Raw genomic sequence first — 20588 nt, forward strand, 5'->3', positions numbered from 1 at the left:
CGCTTCGACTCGTCCTTCCGGCAGCCTCTCAGCAGCGGCTCGAAGGCCGCAGGCGACTGCTATCATCAACTGACTCCTTCGGCTGCCTGCTTCAGGATCCCTTTCCTCAGAACGGTTTCGGCCATCCGGCGTTCTCCCGCATCTGGCTCGACGTGCAGTTTCATCACTACGAGATTGGGCCGGTGCAACGCTGGCCGTTCGAACACTCGTTGATCTGAGCGATGATGAGGTACCGACCGATTATGGTCTGTTCGACCCAGGCGATCTTGGGGACGAAGTCGAGTCGATCATGGCCCTAGGCCATCAGCAATCAACGTGCTCGCGCCTTTCGACCCGGTCCATCAAACAACAAGCCACCTCTGACGGATGCACGATCTCGCAAGTTCCTGCTCGTCGTTCCGGCAAAGCTTCGAGCTATCTTTCGCAAATGGAACCTCGCGTACTTGACCATCTTCAACGAAGCAGCTCGCACAGCTCATCTCGCTACCGATCTCGAGGACGACAACGCCTCGGAATTCAAACTTGACAAGCTCTTTTCCAATCAAGGCAGCCCCCTGATCACCGCCAACCCTGCCCTCGCTCGGTGTCCTACCGATACACGCCGAGGAGCCGTCAGGGACGCCATTCAAGCTCGCTGTTCGCTTATCAAATGGTTTGGACCCAACGCGCCTGCCATCCGCTTGAAGTCTCTCGATCCGTCTCAACCATTCACCTTCAGCAACGCCGCAATCGCAGGATTTTTTGGGCTGGATGGAGAGATCCGTTGGATCACGACCAAGGGCTGCACCCTCCGAGGCTGCAGCTCCATCCAAACATCGTGTAGCGACACGGTGCCAGCTATGAGGTGCGCTTGCGACTTTGAGGGCAAAAGGTACCGCAAGTGGCTGATCAACAAGTGCAAGACAAAGCCGGCGAGGGAATCGGACAAAGGGCGATGGAAGGTGGTGGAACGACGGTTGAGCTGTCTGGTGTGTTGTTGGCGGGGGGTATCGGACCAGGATCGGCCTGCTGAGGCGGATCAACATCCATTGCAGCGGGAGTCACTGGTGTCGAACCGTTGTCAAATGCGTGCGGCGGATCAATGTCCTGATCATCAATGGAACGACAAGGGAGAGCCTCGGCGATGGTCAACGACAGGCACGAGCAGAAATGAGATGAGATGCGGGTGTTATGGCGGCTGGTCTGATTGGCAACTTTCATTAAACTCAAAAGGCACCCCAGAAAGGCACAAAGGCTTACAATGCGGGTGGGATGAAACATGAATGCTGGTGTGGTTGAATGCGCTGACGTGCAGCTGTCTCATCTACAAGATGCTGGTGGGAGGCATGCGTTTGAAGTTGTTGCAGTCGTCGCAGTCCCTTCTTCCCTTTGGCTCTACGGCCGGGGTATCGCTTCCGTCACTACTCGTGTCACCGTCCTCCTTCCTCTCCTCGCGATCGACGATCTTCTCCTCATCCACCAGTCCACCCTGTCCGTTGGCAGCAGCGATCCTCGCAGCGCGAGCTGCGCGTCTCGCCTCGCTCCTCCTCTGCTTCTCACCTTCATGTGCCAGGAACTCGGCCGCCTCCTGCTCCTCCCTCTCCAACGCCATCGCCGCCCGACTATGCTTGCGGATCCGATGGCCGTACTTGAGCAGCACGAACGGCACCACGCCCAACAACGCCGCGATGCACGCCAGCAGCGTCGAGGCGTACTTGGGCGTCAATTGCACGTACATGGTCTGCGAGAAGAGCGGGAAGAACGCCGCAAACGTGTTACGCAGGAACGATTGGGCTGCCAGAGCGGAGCTCGCGTACCGCTCATACACGTCAGCAAGGAAGGAAAATGTGGCTTTTGACCAAAGTTTGCCGTTTGACACCCGGAGGGATGGGAAAAGGGTAGGGGAAGGTCAGCATGACGTTGTGAGAGGAAAAGAGAAAGAAAGGAATGAGCTTACCTAGGTAGATGGGGAAAAGCGAGGCAAAAGTGACGACGAGGCCGATGAGCGGCGCGACGGGTGAAATTCCCTGCCTGCCCGTCCAGGCGAAAATGAACAGGCCGATAGGGGCGAGAATTCCACCAGCAGCGGCATAGTACAGCCTGGCCTCCGGAGGTGGCTTTCCACCGCACTTTCTCGCCTTGCGTGCGTACAGCTTCTCCTGATGGATATTGGCAAAGTAGCCAATGAAACCGCCGACCGCGATGGTCAGCAGGGCCATGTGTTGCTGTTCGGAATTCCATCCATAGCCGGAGAAAACGATTGGCACCGCTTCGAGCGAAATGAACAGCACGCCCCAGAGGAAGCCGATCCACAGCGTGAAGCTGAGCACCACAGGCTCCAGGACGAGGTATTGCATGGGACGGAAGAGCGAGACGCGGACCATGATGAGGAAGGATTGGCGTTCGTCGTCGGCGCGGCACTTGTGCAGGCGGCCCGTCTCGGCAGTGAGCTTCTTGGCACGTCGCGAGAGGAGGACGGGTCCACGGGTCTCTTTAAGCACGAGGTACATAAGTGCGTAGGTGAGGAGAGCGAGACCACCCTGCCACCAGAACATAATGCGCCAGCTCGCACGGTTGACTGTCATCGACGAGAGGAAGGGCGAGACTCCCTGCGCGACGTAGACCGAGATCGAGTAGAGCGACATGGGAAAGCCGCGCTCGTTGGCGTGGAACAGGTCAGAGACGCTACCTGCGACCAAGGAGTTTCCGACCGACGCGGCCATGCCCTGGAACCATCGGACGACAATGATGGTGGTGATGTTCTTGGCCAGGGCTTGTGGGATGTAAAGCACCGTGAAGAAGCCGACGGCAGTGAGGTAGATAGGGCTTCGACCGTAAACTTCACTGAGAGGAGCCAGCATGAGCGGCGTGATGGCCACAGCAAAGAGAAAGACTGCGTTACCTACGAGATAGACCAGTTGCGTTGTTTGCAAGTCGACCGAGGCCTGATACGAAGCAGAAGGGTAACCGCAACCGTTGAAAGCGGTGCAGGCGGTGAAGAGGAAGCAGACCGAGACGAGAATCCACTTGCGTAATGTAGGCCAGTTGAAAGGGTTCTCGGGGTCATCCGCGGGCCAGTCTATGTAGATGGCGTCTGGATCTTCCGACTTCGTGAGCGTCAGCCCAAGAGCGGAGGCTGGGAACGGAGGATCTTCACATCGGTGTATGGAGGATACGCGCGAGGAAGCGCGATGCAGGTCGGAGGGTTTCTTGATGGCATCTAGATAAGATACAGAGCGATTCGATGCGGAACGTGGACGGCCAGTGTTGGGTTGCTGCGAATTGACGGCGTCGGATCGCTGCGCTTTGGATCGCGAGTCTGCTCTTGAGAGGCGAGACGAGAGCGGCTGGAGAGTGTGCGTGGTGGGAAGGGGGCCTGGCAAGTCGCCGTGCTCCTCGTGATCATTGGAAGAATGAAGAGATGCGGAAGCTGAGGATGAGGCGGGAAACTGCTTCTTGTCGGCGTCACTGGAGCTCGTTGCCGAAGGAAGACCGCTTGATCCTAAGCGGGTATGCGATGTCGACGAGGACGATGCATGTAGAGAGTGGGAAGAGTTGTTGCGGGATTGTGGTCGAGAGGCTGATGGTGCCTGGAGTGTGAGGGGTTGTTGTTCCGCACCCCAATACGAAGGCGGCTGGTGCGGACGATGCTGACTGCTACTCCTACTGCTGGACGTCATGTTGAGATCGATGATGATTGCGATGTGTGCTGGTGCATGTCAATCCGGTCTAGAGGTGTCTATGCGAGGGAGGTGGCTGCTGTAGTCGAGACCAAAGCCGAATCGCTTTGTTCTGGAAGCTGGTATATATGCTCAGTATGATGGACGAAGTGCCCGCTCCAGATGTGGACGGAGATACGAGATGGTGGTGATGGAAGGAGGAGAAGTGAGTGTGACTAGGACCTTAGAGGTCGTACAGGCGAGGGGTTACCATAGCAGCATAGCCGAGTTAGCGTGGCCGGATCCTCAAGGCTTTGTGCCCACTGTGACACGGTAAAAGAAAACCCGAAAATGATTTTTTAAAAATTCGATAAATTCGAAAGCGTCACAGCCGATCCAGTCAGCGAGCGCTGTGACAAGCGACTCGGCGTAGTTTGACGTTGTAGCGGAAGGAAACTGAAGCGCAGTAAAATGCAAAGCCGACCAATTGACCGAACACCGCAACCCTATGGTACGCCAAAGCCTGATCGTCTCGATGCATGCGTGTGGTCTTATGTTGCACACACACTTATCGAAGCTCGCGAGTACCCGTTGAAGCTTTTCGGAGGTACGAACATCGGAACGTAGACGGAGGGACGGCTCATGGTCACCGCTTCATCGTCCCCGCTTCATGTTCGCTTCTCGCTGTGGAAATACCAGGCGACGTTCGACTAGCACGACATGCGGTGTATTGCTAGCAAGCAGTTCCAAACGTGGAGCTTGCCTCGTATCGACAGATCTCTCCCTTCAGAGCAAGACAGGATGACATGTGGAGAATACTGGCATGAGGGTTCTCGGTGGTTTGCTCGGCATGCCTGTGGCCATTGTGAACAGGCTTGCGCCAGTAGATCGCATCGTGGCGACGTGTCCGGGCGACCATCTGCCGACTCTTGAGCCGCTCACAAAAGAGATGTTCGAATGTGACTCGCTCGACAGCCTGGCGTTTGCGCTGGCGGACATAGCTTCTATACTCGTGTCTCGTCCTTCAATCACGAGCAAAAGCGGTTAGCATAAGGACAAGCGTCTTTCCTTGAGCCTTTCTCCAACGGAACACGCGATCCCAAAGCCCGACATGCTACATTAACCTCATAGCCATGGTGTGCACGACGTCGATAGGAGCAGGCTCGGCCCTTTGCTCGGCGTCTTTGCAATCCGTCTTTATTTTTGCTAAAATAAAATCTTCAAGAAAGCCGGAGGGTTTGAGGGCAAAAGCAGCTTCGATAGCCGGTGTGGCGTGAGTAATAACTCCGAAAAATCAGCCGTGATCTCGATAAGCCATCCGGCCGAGCCCGATCCGACCGGCGTTTGGCATGCTTGAGCTTGTGCCAAGGGTCCTTCCTTCTCAGCGGTCCCGCTTCGAGCTTCAGCTATCAGCAAATGTCGAGGACGCTTTAAGCAGTATCAGTCATGGCGACGGAGGTTGAATTATGTGTTCGGTGTCGTTCGCTCGCTCGTGTCATGCAGCCGGAGGCTCGTAAGCCGGCAGAGCGTTCTCGTCCTGTTCCTCCTGGCGATGCTTCTGCCACAGCGTCCTCGCCTTGTCGACGGCGTCGCGAAAGGCAATACCACCCGACTCCATGAACCACAGCTTGAGCTTGCCCACGGGGTGCGACTCTTCTCCAGGCTGTCGTTCCGGCAGTCCGCCCTGAGGTACGGAGTAGACATCGGCTTGGAGGTAGGCTGCGGTGAAGATGGGGATGATGAATTTGCTCGCTTGGAAGTGGTCGAGCGGGACCGAGAGCGACTTAAGCACCGTCGGGTCCGGTGGAGCGGTCGCTTGAGCCTGACGGATGAAGACGAAGCGATGTGAAGTGATCAAGGCATCGCCTTCGGCCCTGTAGCTGATGCCCTTTGATGCGTAGTCAAGCTGCAGCGATGTCTTGCCGATATGGGCCAGGACTTGCTCCTGTGGGAGAGGCAGGGGTTTGCGACCGCTGTGGTCGAGCATGACCCAGTTGAGCGCCATGATGGCTGCTGCTCAGTGCTGTCCGTGGGGTTTGCAGGTCGAGATGCGAGAGGATGCAGGGGCAAGCTAGTAGCGTCGATCCACCAACGCTGTGCACAACGGCGCACGTGCCAGTCTGCGCTCAGCTCTCGTCTGCCAGTATCAGTGGTGTGTAATGCTCAGAGCGGCGACCGTAGCAAAGGAATCCTGAATTGCTCTTGATGATATGCCGAAGCGGGCGGTGCAGGTGTTCCCACAATACTGAGATGCCGTCCGGTACGAGGTGTCGGATAGGGCCAAGCTGTCGGAGCAACCGAATGTCAGATTGCACCGATAACGCTGAAAGTCGAGCTCAGCGATGGAAGACGAGGGCCAGACGGTGGGTCTGGTTTGGCTCGACCAGAGACGCTGCTTTCGGCAAGGATCTTCCCCACACGAGACATTCTGGTGGATCCGTGAAACTCGAATTTGTATTTCACCCCTGCGCACCAAATTCAAATGCGTATCAGGGTCTGCATACATCTGCACTTACACTGCATGAGCCATTGTATTCAAATTGTACGTTCCAACGTCAGAGCTGCGCTGCCAAAGCGGGGCAGATCGACGGCAGTCTGAGTCTCTCTCCCATGCTCCAGTTGGCGCTGCATGGCACATTTAGTCTTTCCAACGCTTTCAACCGCCATCCAGACAATGACCGCTTGAGCCCACTTTTTTGGTCCCATCGTTGGGAGAGCGCTTCCCTTCGTGCTTCCATCGATTGCATCCCCTCTCACCTCGATCAACTTACTACCAAGCCTGCTTGAGAGCAACAACCGCGCCTGAGCTTCATCTCGCTCAGCCATCGCTTTTGTCTCCCACCACTCCATCCACTCCATCGTCCCACCCCAACCTAATTTCGGCACCATGGCAGCCATCGCCAAAGCCGCCGCCTCCCTCGCGGCGATCGCCTACCTCGACGCCAAGCACGGTCTCGCCTCCGACATCCGTCTCGGCCGCGGCGCTTCCGGCGGCGAGATCAAGCACAAGATCCGCTCCTGGCGCAACAAACTCTCGATCTACGAGTACTTTGACGCCCAAGCCACCAAGCGTCCCGATGCCGTCGCCTACGTCTACCTCGGCAAGAGCTTCACCTGGGGCGAGGTCGCGAAAGATGTCCACCGCATCGCCAACTACCTCCTCTCGCGCGGCTTCAAGGCGGGCGATCGCGTCGCCATCTTCATGGGCAACTCGGTGGCCATCATCGAGTGGTACCTCGCTTGCATGTGCATCAATGTCATGCCCGCCTTCATCAACAACTCGTTGACCGACAAGAGTCTGGTGCACTGCGTGACGGTCGCGAGGGCCAAGATGCTGGTCTACGAGCCCTATCTCGAGGGGACGGTGTCGGAGGTGCAGGACGAGTTGCTGGGCAAGACGCTCGAGAGCTTCCTGTGCTACGACGACGGCATCACTCCCGCTGACGGCGACACGGAGAAAGCCGCGATCGAAGTCTCCAAGCCCTTGAAGAACAAGATCCCATTCGGCCCTACCGAGCTCGCCAAGTACTCGGCCAAGCGCATCGACGACAAGTACCGCAAGGACGTCGGCGAATCCACCACCGCCGCGCTCATCTACACCTCGGGCACCACGGGTCTCCCCAAAGCCGCGCTCTGCTCGCACGGCCGCATGGGCACCGCCTCGTCCGTCTGGCCCGTCTTCAACAACTTCTCCACCAACGATCGCATCTACACGCCCATGCCGCTGTACCACTCTTCCGCCTTGTTCCTGTGCATCTCGGCCTGTCTGTGTTCGGGAAGCACCGTCATCATCGGCCGCAAGTTCTCCGCGCGCAAGTACTGGGACGAGGTGCGCAAGTACGACGCTACCGTCGTGCAGTACATCGGTGAGATCGCACGCTACCTGCTCGCAGTCCCCCCTTCGCCCCTCGACAAGAAGCACAACGTTCGCATGGCCTACGGAAACGGCATGCGCCCCGACGTATGGGAGAAGTTCCGCGAGCGTTACGGTGTTCGTGTCATCTCCGAATTTTTCGCCTCGTCCGAAGGCAATGGCGCGCTGATCAACTACAACACGGGTCCCTTTGGAGCCGGTGCGGTGGGTCGCATGGGTCGTGTCGCCGGCATCGTCCGTCCCGACTTCAAGATCATCCGCGTCGATGCGATCACCGAGGACATCTACCGCGATCCCAAGACGGGTTTCTGCGTCGAATGCAAGCCTAACGAGGCGGGCGAGTTCGTCATGCGCATCGGCACTTCTTCCATCTCCAAATTCCAGGGATACGCCGATAACCCGGATGCGACCAAGAAGAAGATCCTCAACGACGCGCTCAAGAAGGGGGATGCGTGGTTCCGATCGGGTGATCTGATGACCAAGGATGCGGATGGATTCTTCTACTTTGGCGATCGAATGGGCGACACGTTCCGATGGCGATCGGAGAACGTTTCGACGCAAGAAGTGGCCAATGCGCTCGGTCAAGTGGTTGGCGAGGCGAACGTCTACGGTGTTCTGGTGCCCGCTCACGACGGTCGTGCAGGTTGCGCCGCCATCCCTGCCGACGAGGCATCCCGCATCGACTGGAAGACTCTCGCCCAAGCCGCACGAAAGAGCCTCCCCAAATACGCCGTACCCCTCTTCATCCGCGTCGTCCCCGCCATGGAACAGACCGGCACCGTCAAACAGCAAAAGGTCCAGCTGAGAAATCAGGGCATCGAGCACGACAAGTGCGGCTCCGACCGCCTCTTCTGGTTGCCCCCCGGTGCGGATGGTTATCAGCCCTTCTTGCCCGAGCACTACAAGAGCATCGCCGCTGGTCAGGTCAAGTTGTAGAATTGATGAATAATGGACTTCTTTCTAACAATCTCGCGTAAGAGGTCTGGTATGGTTGTGTGTCAATTGCAGGATCGCTGTGCATGAGGTTCGCTGTGTATCGCTGCGTATAAGAGTGCTCGCTGTGTTATTATTGAAACTGAGAAGGCTGTATATGAGGTCGCCATTGTGAATGGGTGCTTAGCCCTCGCCGCCAACAAAATTGGCCACGAGCCTCTCGATCTCCTCCTCGCTGGCATCGGGCCGCATCTTACGGGCCATCTGTCGGGCCTGTTCGCGTACGCTCTGTGCTTCCTCCTTTCCTTCTTTCTCCGCTCCACTCTCCATGGCGGGTGAGGGGGTGATGCTCTTGCGTGCGGGCTCTGTTGATGCCGCCGCTGCCGGCACGGGGGGAGGGGCGTCGGTGAGGCTGGGATCGATCTGACCTGCTGCGTCATCCTCCATCATCGCCGGGTCGAGGACTAGCGCCGGATACGCGCTTGAGCCGTTAGTGGGCTCGAGCTTGGCCGACGAGTAGGTGGGGATGGGGGGTGGGGGGCCTCGTGGAGCGTCTAGATCGGCGTGTGGTGCGGTGCTGCGGCCGGCAGGTGGGTAGGGTGGGACTCGATCCAGCGAAGACGGCTGGCGGCTCAGCTCAGCAGCGCCCGGATAGGGACTCGTTCCAGACTGACCGTCGACTCGTGCGTACGTCGGCATGATCTCGCGCGGCGCATTGGCTCGGACAGCGGGTGACGCTGCATCGTGCAGATCGCGCTCGCGCTCAGGGTCGTACTCTCGACCGTTGCCGAGTCGCTGCGATGGGATCATACCAGGCGACCTCATGTCGAATCGACCGTTGGAAGGCACGATCGGAGGCTCGCGTCGCTGCGATCCATAGTGACCATCCACACCCCTGTAGGGCGCAATCGGGTAGTCTCCGTCCATCTCGCCACCATAGCCGTGATAAGGCGCAGAGCGAGCAGGGCCTCCTCCCAAGTGTCGATCCACGGCAGCGCGAATCACGCGCACGCCCTCGGGATCGTCCGGGTGCAAGCGGATCGCATCGCCAAGAGGCACCTCGACGATGTTGCCCGCCGCATCTCGCAGAGCATGAACGAGGCTGCGGCCGTTCCAGCCAATGTAGAAACGGAGGAGCATGGCATCGGTGACGCCGCGACGGTAGAGATGGTCCATGCCATCGGCATTTCGTCTTTCCACCGCATCGGCCCAATCGTGCCTTGACTGTCCTTCCCACTTTGGCGTCGAGTAGGGAGCGAACGACTCGTCGTTCCTCGCGGACTTTGGTGCAGGCGTCTCGGCCGTGGCAGCAGCAGGTGCGGGAGGCGGCTGGCTCGGACCAGCTGGCGCCGGCGCAGGCACGATCCCACGAGCAGCCTCGCTTGGCACAGGAGGCGGTGCGAATGGAAGAGCACCGCTCTCCTTCGCAGGCGTAGGATTCGAGTCGGCCCGACCCAGCGAAGGGCGCGCCTTGCTCGGCGTGTCAGCGTCGAGCTTGGCGCGCTTACTGATCTGCGAATGCACCTCCTCGGCATGAATGGCCGGCGTGAACTTTTCGAGATGCAGCACGATCCGCTTGTTTTCCGGACTGCTCCACGTCTGGACCTTGCTGACGGGCTTCTCGAGCGAACGCAGCGTGGCGCGAATGTCAAGCCAGAGCTCCGGGTCGGTGACGCCAATGTCTTTGACCCTGACTTCGGCCTGAGGATACTTACGTTCCGCCTTGATGCAGCACATGGGACAGTTCCATGGCTCGTTGCCGAGGTTGGGCGGGTCGTCCAGACGCACGCAATGCGTGTGGAACCACAGCATGCACTTGTCGCAGGCAATCATACGACCGCTCTCCGGCTCATGGCAGAGACAGTAGATCGGCTGGCGATCGCGGTAGGCTCCAATGCCGATCTCTTCTCGGAAGACGAGCTTGGCACGCTTGCCTCTCTTGGCTTTGCGCTTGCGGTCCTCGCGCACAGCTGGTGAGCCAGAATCGCGGTCACCAGGAGCTGTGAAGCGAGACGAGCTCGGCTGCTGCGCTGTGAGGTCGTTCTGGTCGTCGGCTCGCGAAGGAAATGGTACGTTCGCGCGCTCGACGGGCGCCGCAGCTCTGACATGCGCCATCTCCGGGGCCAAGGCGAGCAGATTCTCGCTGATGATCTCAAGCATGTTGACCCTTTCCGGACCGAGCACGTCGACGGGGCAGCAGATGGCGCGACGCAACCAATGTGCGAGCACGTTGGGCTTTTGCTCCTGGCGCATCATGGAGAGCGTCTTGATCATGCGTTTGGCTGCTGTCTCGAAGCGCTTCGCTTTGGCCACCACTTCCTCGATCGCGTCCCACTCCACCGGCAGGAACTTGAACTGGTCTCGTCGATGAGGTTGGTCGTAGACGAGCTTGGAAAGATCGAATACGGTGACGGCCTTGCGATTCTTGAGGAAGGCAGCGCGGCCGTCCCAGGGACAGAACGGACAAGCCCAGCCGTTCTCGGCGCGGGTGACCTCCGAGGGCCGCACTTTGATGCACGAGAGATGGTATCGGACCTGGCAGCGGGTGCACTCGGCCCCCGAAGAGGAAGGCACGGCGATGGGCGCTGAGCTCCTGCAGATGCAGTTGCGTGCAGAAGTCCTCAGCTGGTCGTCGGAAGGGTCGGTGGCATGCTCGACTCGCTCCACCAGCTTCTGAAGTTCCTCTTCGCGATCCGTGTCGGTGAGGCGTCGAGATCCGGGGGCAATGCCCTGCATGATGTGGTTGAAGGAGGCTCGCCAGGCATCGTAGACCTGTACAGCTTCCTCGATCTCTTGGATGTGGTCGAGGTCCAGGTTGTGCGACCTGACGGCGCGAAGGACGCGGCGAGCGTCAGGAAGGAGAGCCATTCGCTCAGCCACTTCGCTGTTCTCCGAGACCGAGATCATCGACAGATCACCGTCGGCGTCGATTCCGGTGCCGCCTGAGCCACCCGCTTGGAGGCCCTTGTGCAGCGTCTGGACGCTCTTTTGGAGGTCCTTGGCCTTGGCGAGCGCATTCGTGACATTCTGCGCCACTTCCAGCACGACAGGGATCTCGGCGGACGATTCGGAAAGCTCTTCCAGTACGCCGATCGTGATAGGCACAACACCCTCGAGCCATTCTCGTGCTCTTTCGGTCCAGCGTTGACCAGCATCGCGTCTCTGCTCGAGGTCCCTGCGCAGCTCGTGATCGCCCAGACCGCAGCTGTCAGCGCGTTCGAGCAACTCCTGCACTTCGTGGTAGTAGAGGTAGGTCTCGCGCGCCTCAGTGACCTCCTGCACCCACTTGCGGCGCTCGACGTAGTCCGACAGCTCCTTGATCTGCGGCGCGTCGACATTGAGAGAGCTGCCGAGCGTGAGGACGCTCTCGCAGTCCTTGAGGCTGGCCTCGTTGCTCGTGTCTCGCAGTCGCATGATCTCGTCACTTCGTCCAATGAACTCCTCGAGCTCCTGCACGAGCGTCCGAAGGGAGCCAATCTCCGTCGCGTCAAAGTGGAGTCCGTCGAGCTCTGCGAGAAGCGAGTACAAAGCCTCGGGACTTCGATCCGCAGCGACATCAGCGTCTTCTGCGGTTGCGTCCATGCTCTGCCGTCTCGCGAAGCTGTCGTCACCGCCGCCAAGGCCGCCTTTGGATCGTCTTCCTCTTCCAGCAGGGGCAGCCGCGGGCTCACCGCGCCTCTTGTGCACCTTGCGGACCAAGAAGACATTGGCTCGGTCGACCCACGAGTTGGCACAGGCGACAAAAGTCTTGAGGTCTTCGAGCGGTTGCAAGGAGAAAGCGATCTTGTCGCCCTCGTGCAGCAGCGAACGAAGCGCCTTGAGGGGAGGATTGGGACCGAGTGCTAGCGTCTTCATGAGGCGCTGGGTCCAGTTTCGAGGGATGGCCGCCTTCTCGCAGACCTTGGCGAGGATGGAACGAAGCTGATCGTCCGAGAAGCGCAGCTTGAGCGTCCATTTGGTGGGTGCATCCGCATTGCATACTTCAAAGCCGTGATCCAGACAAGCAACGCCGTCCGCCTTCGGACTGGTCAGCTGACCGAGATAGCAAAAGAGGGTGCAGTGAGCGCAGATGTATTGGCTCTCGAGCACGTCCTCCTCATAGATTTCTTCCTGAAGATCCGGAATGATCTGGCGAAGGGCGTTCCGTTGGGCCAACTCGCGGTCGACCATCTCTTGCATGGCAGCCTCGAGCCACACGGCCGTCTCGATGGTCTGACTCTGCTGTGAGACCGTGATGAGCAGCTGATCGTGGGAGAAGACGGCTGGCTTGCGGAAGTGCTGATATCTGCGTACGGACTCGAGGTCGTCAAAGATCCAGTCGGGCAGCGCAAAGTTAACGGCTTCGTTGAGGTTGAGGCCATGATTGAAGCCGCTGTGATACGCTTTGGGGAAGGTGACGACGAACTCGTTGGCTCGTTGGTCGCAGGCGACGACACGGACGCCTTCCTTCTTGAGCTTCTCGGGGCTCATCATGGTGGTGAGGTGGAAGAGCAGATCGGAAAGCGTCTCGAACAGGTCGGGTGCTGCCTTGCGCATGGCGTTCTCGAACTTCTCGGCGTCATCTGCCGGAATGCCGTACCACGTCTTGGTCTCTCCCCAGTGCTGATAATTGATCGAGTACGTGTAGTGGTCCTCGTTGTGCCAACAGAAGGTGGAGAAGATCATGCCGACGTAGATCCAAGGGACGGTCATGCCAGAGATGTCGGACTTGATGAACTGCAGCAGCGAGCCGGGCACAATGGGAAGATTGTTGAGGTTCCACTTGTCGCGCGAGTAGGGGCTGAGTGGATGCGTCTCCTGCGTCGGTAGAGCGCTGCCGTGCGTCGTCGAATGCACGTCGGCTCCATATTCGACCTCGACCTCTTCGGTTTGGCAGTGCACTAGCCTCCAGAACTCGCGCTCCACGTCGTCTTCCGACACGACGAGATCCGTGCCGTGCACACGGCGTGCCAGACCGTTCGTCGCTGCATCACTGCCAGATGCGGTCGAGCCGTCCGACTCCGGCTTCCAGAGACGTTCTGGGCGCTTCGACCACCACTCGCGCTTGAAGGCCTCGGCGCGTTGCCAGAAAGTGTAGAGACTGTGTGTCTCGCCGTCATCGAAGCCAAAGTCGTGGCCGGTGCCCACCAGACAGGGTGGGCAAAACCACTGCGATTTGGGGATGGAGGTGAGCGCGGGTTGAAGGCAGTACATGTGATAGCCGCGGTTGCAGTCGTCGCAAAGCAGCATGTTGAGACCATCCTCGCCGCGAAGGCAGATTTCGCACATCTGCTCTTCCTGCCCATTCTGAGCCGCATGGGAGCGATCGTGCGCATCCGCCTCGACGTAAGGACTGACGCCTTTCCTTCCGCGCCTGCCGGCGAGTGGCGTTGCCGGACCGGCAGCGAGCTGCACCGGCATGCGAGAAGAAGAGGCAGGCGTGGTCGTCGCTTCCGATCTCTTGCGGGCACTGCGACGTGTGCTCGCAACGGTGGATGGGCTCTGTGTGGTTGGATCGACGACGGGCGTTGCATTGGCTAGTGCCTCGGCAGCGCCAGCGGCGGTGAAAGGCTCTGGTGTCTTGGACAGTCCACTTCTTTGTCCGTTCGAGGTAGCATCGAGACTGGGTGACATCGAGGCGTGGTGGATGCCATTTTCTTGGCCTTCGAGGGGACCGCCCATGGTGGCGCTCTGAACGAGATTCGGGCTGACGGAGGACCCATTGGCGCGCGACTGCTCCTTTGCTTTGGCCAGAAACTCTTCAAAGGGCAAGATGATGCGCGTGTAAGCGGCTTTGACCTGGGTCGAGAGCTGACCGCTGTCCTTCTCGCTGTAGCCAATCTTGCGAGTGGCATCCGACCACTTTCGACTTCGACAGACAGCATCGTAGCCGCCCAGACCCGCGATGACGAGTTTGAGTTGGTACAAGTCGACGGAGCGGCCATCGATGACGGGAACCGAGACGCGCTTGCGGCCCTGCTGTGCGTGGAACTTTTGCAGCTGCTCCTGGTAGTTCTGGGACGCTCGAGCATCCGCACTGAGCGAATTGAGGCGCTGGACACGGGTGCGGAAGCGGAACGACTGCTCGTCGAGCACGCACTCTGGGTTCCATCCCTCGGGCGGCACAATCTTGACGATCCCGTACGCCTTACCATTGCCACCTTGCGGGTCGGCGATCCAAGAGATATACTTCATGGGATCAGCAAACTCGTCGAGGGATGGGTAGAAGGTGGGCGCCTCTTCGAGCTCGAAGAGTCTGGGTCGAAGTCGCGGCGGCGGATTGCGTGGTGTGCTTGTGCTGGAAGGAATGACGGGCTGCGCTGCGGCGGCCACGGGATTCAGATGTGATGAAGAGGACGACGCTGCGGCCGATGTGTCGAATGCTAGCGGTGGGAACGAGAGGTGCTGTAGCATCTTGCGTGCAGGGTGGGCCGCAGGGTTGCCCGGAACCGGGATCGTAACACCGTTGACGCCGTTGGCGGTGGATGCGGAGTGCGGATCGACCGGCGATGACTCCTTGCCCGAGATGGCGGACATGGCATCCGCTTTGCTTTTGCGGCTAAGCCTCTTCATAGCCATGGCTTTGGCGGGCTCAGAGTCGCCGTCCTTTTCCTCGTCATCGGTGTCGCCTCCAGCGCTGGGTCCAAAGTCGCGAGAAGAGACGACGACGGGCTCCACTCGTCGAGGTCTTCCTGGTGATCTGGGTGAGCCGGCGTTGGCGACGGACTTGGAGGGAGATGAGTGAGGTGTGGTGAGCTGCGATGGAGTGGACTGGGGTGCGGACGCGCTGGAAGAGGAGGCTGGCTCCACTTTGATGGGTTCATGTCCGTTGACCGACTTGACAACGATACGTTGAGGGGTGTCGCTCGTGGAGCCTACTTTCATAGGCGTCATGACTGCAGTGCCGCACGACTCAGCGAGTGCACATATGTATGCGGAAGCTATCGACTTGAATGGATTGAAGCAGCGATGGCGGACCAAGTGCGGAGCGGAGCGTTGAGTGCGGAGAAGAGAGAAGGTGCGAGCTGCTGATCTTTGTATGCGGAGTCGCTCGAGACGGGCGGATTGTAATCGCGATTAGAGTCGTGCTGTGCAGATCATGTGAAGGTCGATGACAGCTTTAAAGATGTGCCGTGTGGACGAGTGCTGTAGCTGTGGGCGGCGAGATGAGGAAGCGATGCTGTAGAGCTGTTGGCTGAGCACCCGCTAGTAGCGGGGCGACAAAGCGATAGCGTCGAGTCTTTAGGCAGCCCACCGACTTGCACGCCAATTGGAATGCGGTGACTTGGCAGGGGAAGGCTGCAGCTCAATGTCGAGCTCGTGAACGCGGACGGGGAGAGCTGATGCTGGAACTGCAAGGCAGAGTAGGTGCGGTGGATGTCGGGAGCTGAGTGAGATGATGTAGGTGGGGTGTGAGCGTGTCGAGGGCGAGATATCAACCCACCAAAGAGGCTTTGACGATGAGCAGCGAGGGTCTTCTCTGGCGAGAGAGAGCTCATGTCAAAAAACGAAATCGAGCCCTGCCAGGCGGAGACTGCGCTGTGCAGTGTGTGGCGCTCCCTGCAAGAGAAGCAGTCCCGGTGTGCACCCTATTTTTTCCCTTGCTGAAAGACTGTGCTGTGGAAGCCTGACCAGGCCAGTGTAATGGAAAATACACGAAAAAGCCAAAAAGACCCCGGGCTTCGCAGAACCAGACAGACTGCGCACTCTCTGGCAGGGTTTCCCCTTTGGCTACTGCACTTCACGCGGGATCTTTCGCTAAGAACGAGAGACAGTCCTGCAGCTGCTACTCTCGCCCGGCACTCTTTTCCTGCAGCAAAATCTGGCTCTGAATTGGGCGAGGTCTAGCCGAGCTCCTCCTGTCCATTTCAGCGAAGGACCGTGTCAAATAGAGCAGATTTGCTCTGCGCGTTCGCCCTGGCCCTGATCACAGCTCCTCAAAAAATCATTCGTCTCAAGAGAGGAGAGACATGGAAAGGGCATCCGTCAACGTGCTTCTTGTCTGCGCCCGTGTAGTTTGTGACCTGAGTTGGTCTACGGATGGTTCTCGAGGAATTCTTCTCTTTGCTCTTGGCGACTTTTTACAACAGTCGTGATGCTGAAAGTACCGGAAGTGTGACCCTTTGTGACTACATTGGTCCCAGCAGCAGTGCAAGGTTGTCGAGCTGGTGCCTTCACAGGGTCAAGGCTGTCGGTCAGCCGGGCAAGACTGCGATACATCCTACGTGGCCTCCATTAGCCGAGAGACGACAGTGCACTCGACTGTGTGGCTCAGCATGTGACAATAGAGCGATTGCTCGCGCCGTGTGCGCGCGCAGCAATAAACGGCCGTGCCGGCATCAGTCTGGGAGAGGCACAAATTGCTGCAAAGGGAGACCCGACGAGATGAGATGCTGACAAGCACGAGTATGGACATCATCGTGGGAAAGATGACTCCTTTCCACCGGGTGACACGCTCCGGATGACACGACAATCGCATGCCAGGCGTCGGATGATCCGCAAGCTGAGCTTGATGCCACATCGAATCGAACTCACCGAACCTCTTCAAGGGAGGAGCCGCCAAGCGCGCCTCCTGACAGCCTCTCAAGCACACAGCCACACGCACAACGTCGATACGAGCCAGGAACTGATAATTGCGAGTCGTGCAGGGGTAACGAACCATAAGATCACGTATGATGTAAGAAAGCGAAAATCGAAACGATCGTCGATGCTTTGAAAGAGCATGAAACGAGTGACGTGGGGTCCCGAGACATTAATGGGCGCAGAAAAAGAGTATAGATCTAGTTGGGACGTGGTATGAGGGAAGAATGGCATCGTAGCCAGTGGCGGCAGCGATGTCGGGGAATGTGAATGGCCTCTGTGCGCTACTACCGCCAAGAGACGCAGCAGCGAACAGACAGCCGGAGCAAGAACGGGAACGATCCGATTACTCGTCCTCGATCTCGGTTCGCGGGTGGAAGGCCCAGAGCTCCTCGCCATCGTCGTTCTTCTCGTGAACAATGGTGAGACGCTGCAGGTTGACAAAGAAGTCCTCGAGCAGAGGGTTCTTCTGCGATCGAGTGCGGCGACCGAGGTTGTTGAGCCAGGTCCACTTGTTGAGCATGTAGTACACGGCACCAACGATGGCGGTGACACCGATCGAGTAGGCATACACACGGATGACGGTGACAATGTCGGTCCAGCCACCGTGAGGAGCAGTGACGGGGTTGCGGCGGGGAGCACCCGAGAGCCAACCGAAGAGACAGAAGAGAGTCGCAATCACGTCGACACCCAGCACGGCGCCCACCAGCTGCCACGAGGGGAGCGTGATGTCCGACTCACCACCGCCCAGACGAGTGATGAAGATGAGCCAGTTCTCCGTGAGCGAGACTTCGAGGAAGAGGATCTCCTGCGTGTTACCAAAGTTCTGGATGACACCACCGTTGTTGAGGAAGAGCGTACCACGGATGATCCAGGTACCGGCGGCGAGCAGGAGACCGAGGATGACCGAGATGACCCAAATCTTGGGCAGCTGCCACTCGACGGGGGCCTTGGCGTGGGGGGCGTTGTCGTAGGCAATGGCGATGGTGGCAACGTCGGCGAACAGAGCGATGAAGACAATCAGGTTGGATCGGATCACCTCGTCGAGGATGAGGATGGTGAGCACCAGGTAGATCTCGAGGTGGAGACAGAGCGAGATACGGTACTGGATGTACGCCTTCATGCGGTGGAAAATCTGACGGGCGACCTTGATCGAGGTGATGATGGTCGAGAGACCCTCGTCGAGGAAGACGACATCGGCAGCGGAGCGAGCAGCGTCCGAGGCACCTTCGACGGCAATACCACAGTCGGCCTTCTTGAGCGAGGGAGCGTCGTTGACACCGTCACCGGTCATGGCAGTCAAGTGACCACGGTGCTGGAGCATCTCGACGACCTGGTACTTGTGCTCGGGGAACACCTCGGCGAAACCATCGGCAGCCTCGACAAAGTCGTGAATAGCCGAACCAGACATGCCACCAGCGCCGATGAGGCGGTGCGAGTCGTACACCTTGGTGCCGAGAGCCAGCATCTTGCACGTCTCCTTGGCGATAGCGACGGCGTCACCAGTAAGCATCTTGACCGAGATACCGAGCGACTGGGCTTCGGCGATGGTAGCAGCAGTGTCGGAGCGGGGAGGGTCGAACATGGGCAGGAGACCGAGGAGCTTCCACTGGCCGTCGGTGTTCATGGCAACACCGAGCGAACGGAAACCACGCGAGGCAAAGTCACCAGCGACCTTTCGGTACTGAGCGGCAGTCTCGGCATCAGGAGCGCAGAGCTTGAGGATGGCGTTGGGGGCACCCTTGGCGGCGATGTACTGCTTTCCGTCCTTCTCCACCTCGGCGGTGATACGCTTGGAGACGGGGTCGAAGGGAGTGAACTTGTGGGTGGTCCAGCCGGAAGCGAGCTCGTCCTGAGCACCGGGGTAGTCCTTGAGCGTCGAGATGGTGACCTTGTCGATGGGGTCGAGCGACTTGACATTGTGCGACGAGGCGAGAGCGGCGACGGCCATCATGTAGTTGACGTCGACACCCTCCGAGGTGAAGGGCTCGTGAATGGACAGCTTGTTGGCAGTGAGGGTACCCGTCTTGTCGGAGCAGAGGACGTCGACACCGGCGAGCGACTCGATGGCAGTGAGCTTCTGGACGATAGCCTGGCGCTTAGCAAGGTAAGCGGCACCGACAGCCATGGTGGTGGTAGTAACACAGGGGAGACCGACGGGGACACCGACGATGAGGAAGATCAGGGTGTAGATGAGCAAGTTGTTGTCGGTGGGGCTCGAGATACCGGTGTTGCGGAAGAAGCCGCCAATCCAGAAGATCAGGGTGAAGACGATGACGAGGAAGAGAAGAGCCGAACCGATGGAGCCCATGACCTTCTGGAAGTGGCCCTCGGTCTCGCCACCCAGTACGAGAGCGGCAGTGCGACCAACGAAAGTCTGCTTGGCAATGTCGGTGGCAAGGACGTAGGCCTTTCCACGCTTGCAACCGGTGGTGTAGAAGACGGTGTCACCAATGTGCTTGTCGACTGCGAGCGATTCTCCGGTAATGGCCGACTGGTCACAGGCGATGATGGCAGGTCCCTTGTCGACACCCTCGTCATCGTCGTCGTCACCGTGGCGGGTAGCACGAGCCTTCTCGAGGATGGCGGCGGCCTGGGAGCCGTCCTTGTCCTCGTACGCAGCCAAGACGCGACCGTCACAGGGCACGGTCTTTCCATCCTCGATGACGACAATGTCACCGGGGACAAGGTCACGAGCCTCGATTTCGACCTCGTGGCCGTCACGAACAACAGTAGAACGAAGAGCGATACCAGCCTTGAGCTGGGCAACAATGTCACCGGCCTGCTTTTCCTGGTACCAACCGACGAAGGCGTTGAGGAGCAAGATGGCAATGATAACACCAAAGTCGATCCAGTCACGGAGACCAGCGGCGAGGATGACAGCAAGTTCCATGACGTAGAGAACGGGGCCCTTGAAGAAACCGAGGAACTTGAGGAAGAGGTTCTCCTTGGGCGACTCGAGCTCGTTGAAACCGAAGAGGGATCGGCGGTGGTGGACCTCGGACTCGCTGACACCCTTGAGCATGTCGGTCTCGAGCCACGAGGCGGGGACCTTCTGGGCGACTTCCTCGGCCTCGCCGTGCTTGTTGACGCGGACCTCGGTGGTCTTCCAGAAGAAGGGGAAGTTGCGCTTCTTGACAATGTGGGTCTCATCAGCGCCCTCGTCGTCGCCGCCGGCCGACTTTTGCGCGCGGATGAACTCGATGAGCTGCTGGTACTCCTCCGAGACGCCCTCCAGGCGCTTCTCGTTGACACCCTCCTGGGTTGCAGAGCTGTCCGACATTCTGAGTAAAGTGTTTCACTTGACTAGACACTGCAAGGATGGCAAGTGGAAGGAACAGATCGCGGGAGAAGAGGCAGATGCGATGGCAAAAGACAGTTCGACCAGGATGAGAAGGCAAAAGTATGCAGAGTCAGCTGCGTGTTCCATCAGATTCGTTCCCGAGCACGATGCAATGCAGCCCCTGCCAATCCCGGGATTTGAGTCGGACGTGGGCGTCAGAGTCGTCGTTCCCATCTTGCCGCCATGCACTGCAGTCGCTACCGCCGTCAAGTTAGCTGCTACCTTTCCTCTGAGCTGTCCG

At 58.9% G+C, this 20588-nt stretch overlaps 5 protein-coding genes across 5 annotated transcripts; 1 reads left to right on the plus strand and 4 right to left on the minus strand.

Annotated features, from left to right (window-relative positions):
* Positions 1-1303: 1303 nt before the first annotated feature.
* On the minus strand, positions 1304-3659 carry PSEUBRA_005293 (Major facilitator superfamily; the record flags this gene model as incomplete). The annotated part of the gene is made up of 2 exons (XM_016438737.1): positions 1304-1773; positions 1937-3659. The coding sequence occupies 2 exons, from the start codon at positions 3657-3659 to the stop codon at positions 1304-1306; spliced, it is 2193 nt and encodes a 730-aa protein (XP_016290589.1).
* A 1474-nt stretch (positions 3660-5133) lies between these two features.
* On the minus strand, positions 5134-5643 carry PSEUBRA_005294 (uncharacterized protein; the record flags this gene model as incomplete). The annotated part of the gene is made up of 1 exon (XM_016438734.1): positions 5134-5643. The coding sequence occupies one exon, from the start codon at positions 5641-5643 to the stop codon at positions 5134-5136; it is 510 nt and encodes a 169-aa protein (XP_016290590.1).
* Positions 5644-6525: 882 nt separating this feature from the next.
* PSEUBRA_005295 (AMP-dependent synthetase/ligase) lies at positions 6526-8448 on the plus strand (the record flags this gene model as incomplete). Its single annotated transcript, XM_016438716.1, has 1 exon — positions 6526-8448. The coding sequence occupies one exon, from the start codon at positions 6526-6528 to the stop codon at positions 8446-8448; it is 1923 nt and encodes a 640-aa protein (XP_016290591.1).
* Positions 8449-8628: 180 nt separating this feature from the next.
* PSEUBRA_005296 (Zinc finger, PHD-finger) lies at positions 8629-15318 on the minus strand (the record flags this gene model as incomplete). The annotated part of the gene is made up of 1 exon (XM_016438733.1): positions 8629-15318. One exon carries the CDS (start codon positions 15316-15318, stop codon positions 8629-8631), a length of 6690 nt encoding a protein of 2229 aa, XP_016290592.1.
* Positions 15319-17350: 2032 nt separating this feature from the next.
* PSEUBRA_005297 (Cation-transporting P-type ATPase, N-terminal) lies at positions 17351-20287 on the minus strand (the record flags this gene model as incomplete). The annotated part of the gene is made up of 1 exon (XM_016438731.1): positions 17351-20287. The coding sequence occupies one exon, from the start codon at positions 20285-20287 to the stop codon at positions 17351-17353; it is 2937 nt and encodes a 978-aa protein (XP_016290593.1).
* Between the last annotated feature and the right edge of the window lie 301 nt (positions 20288-20588).

Source organism: Kalmanozyma brasiliensis (assembly GCF_000497045.1).
Source record: "Kalmanozyma brasiliensis GHG001 unplaced genomic scaffold PSEUBRA_SCAF5, whole genome shotgun sequence".
NCBI lineage: Eukaryota > Fungi > Basidiomycota > Ustilaginomycetes > Ustilaginales > Kalmanozyma > Kalmanozyma brasiliensis.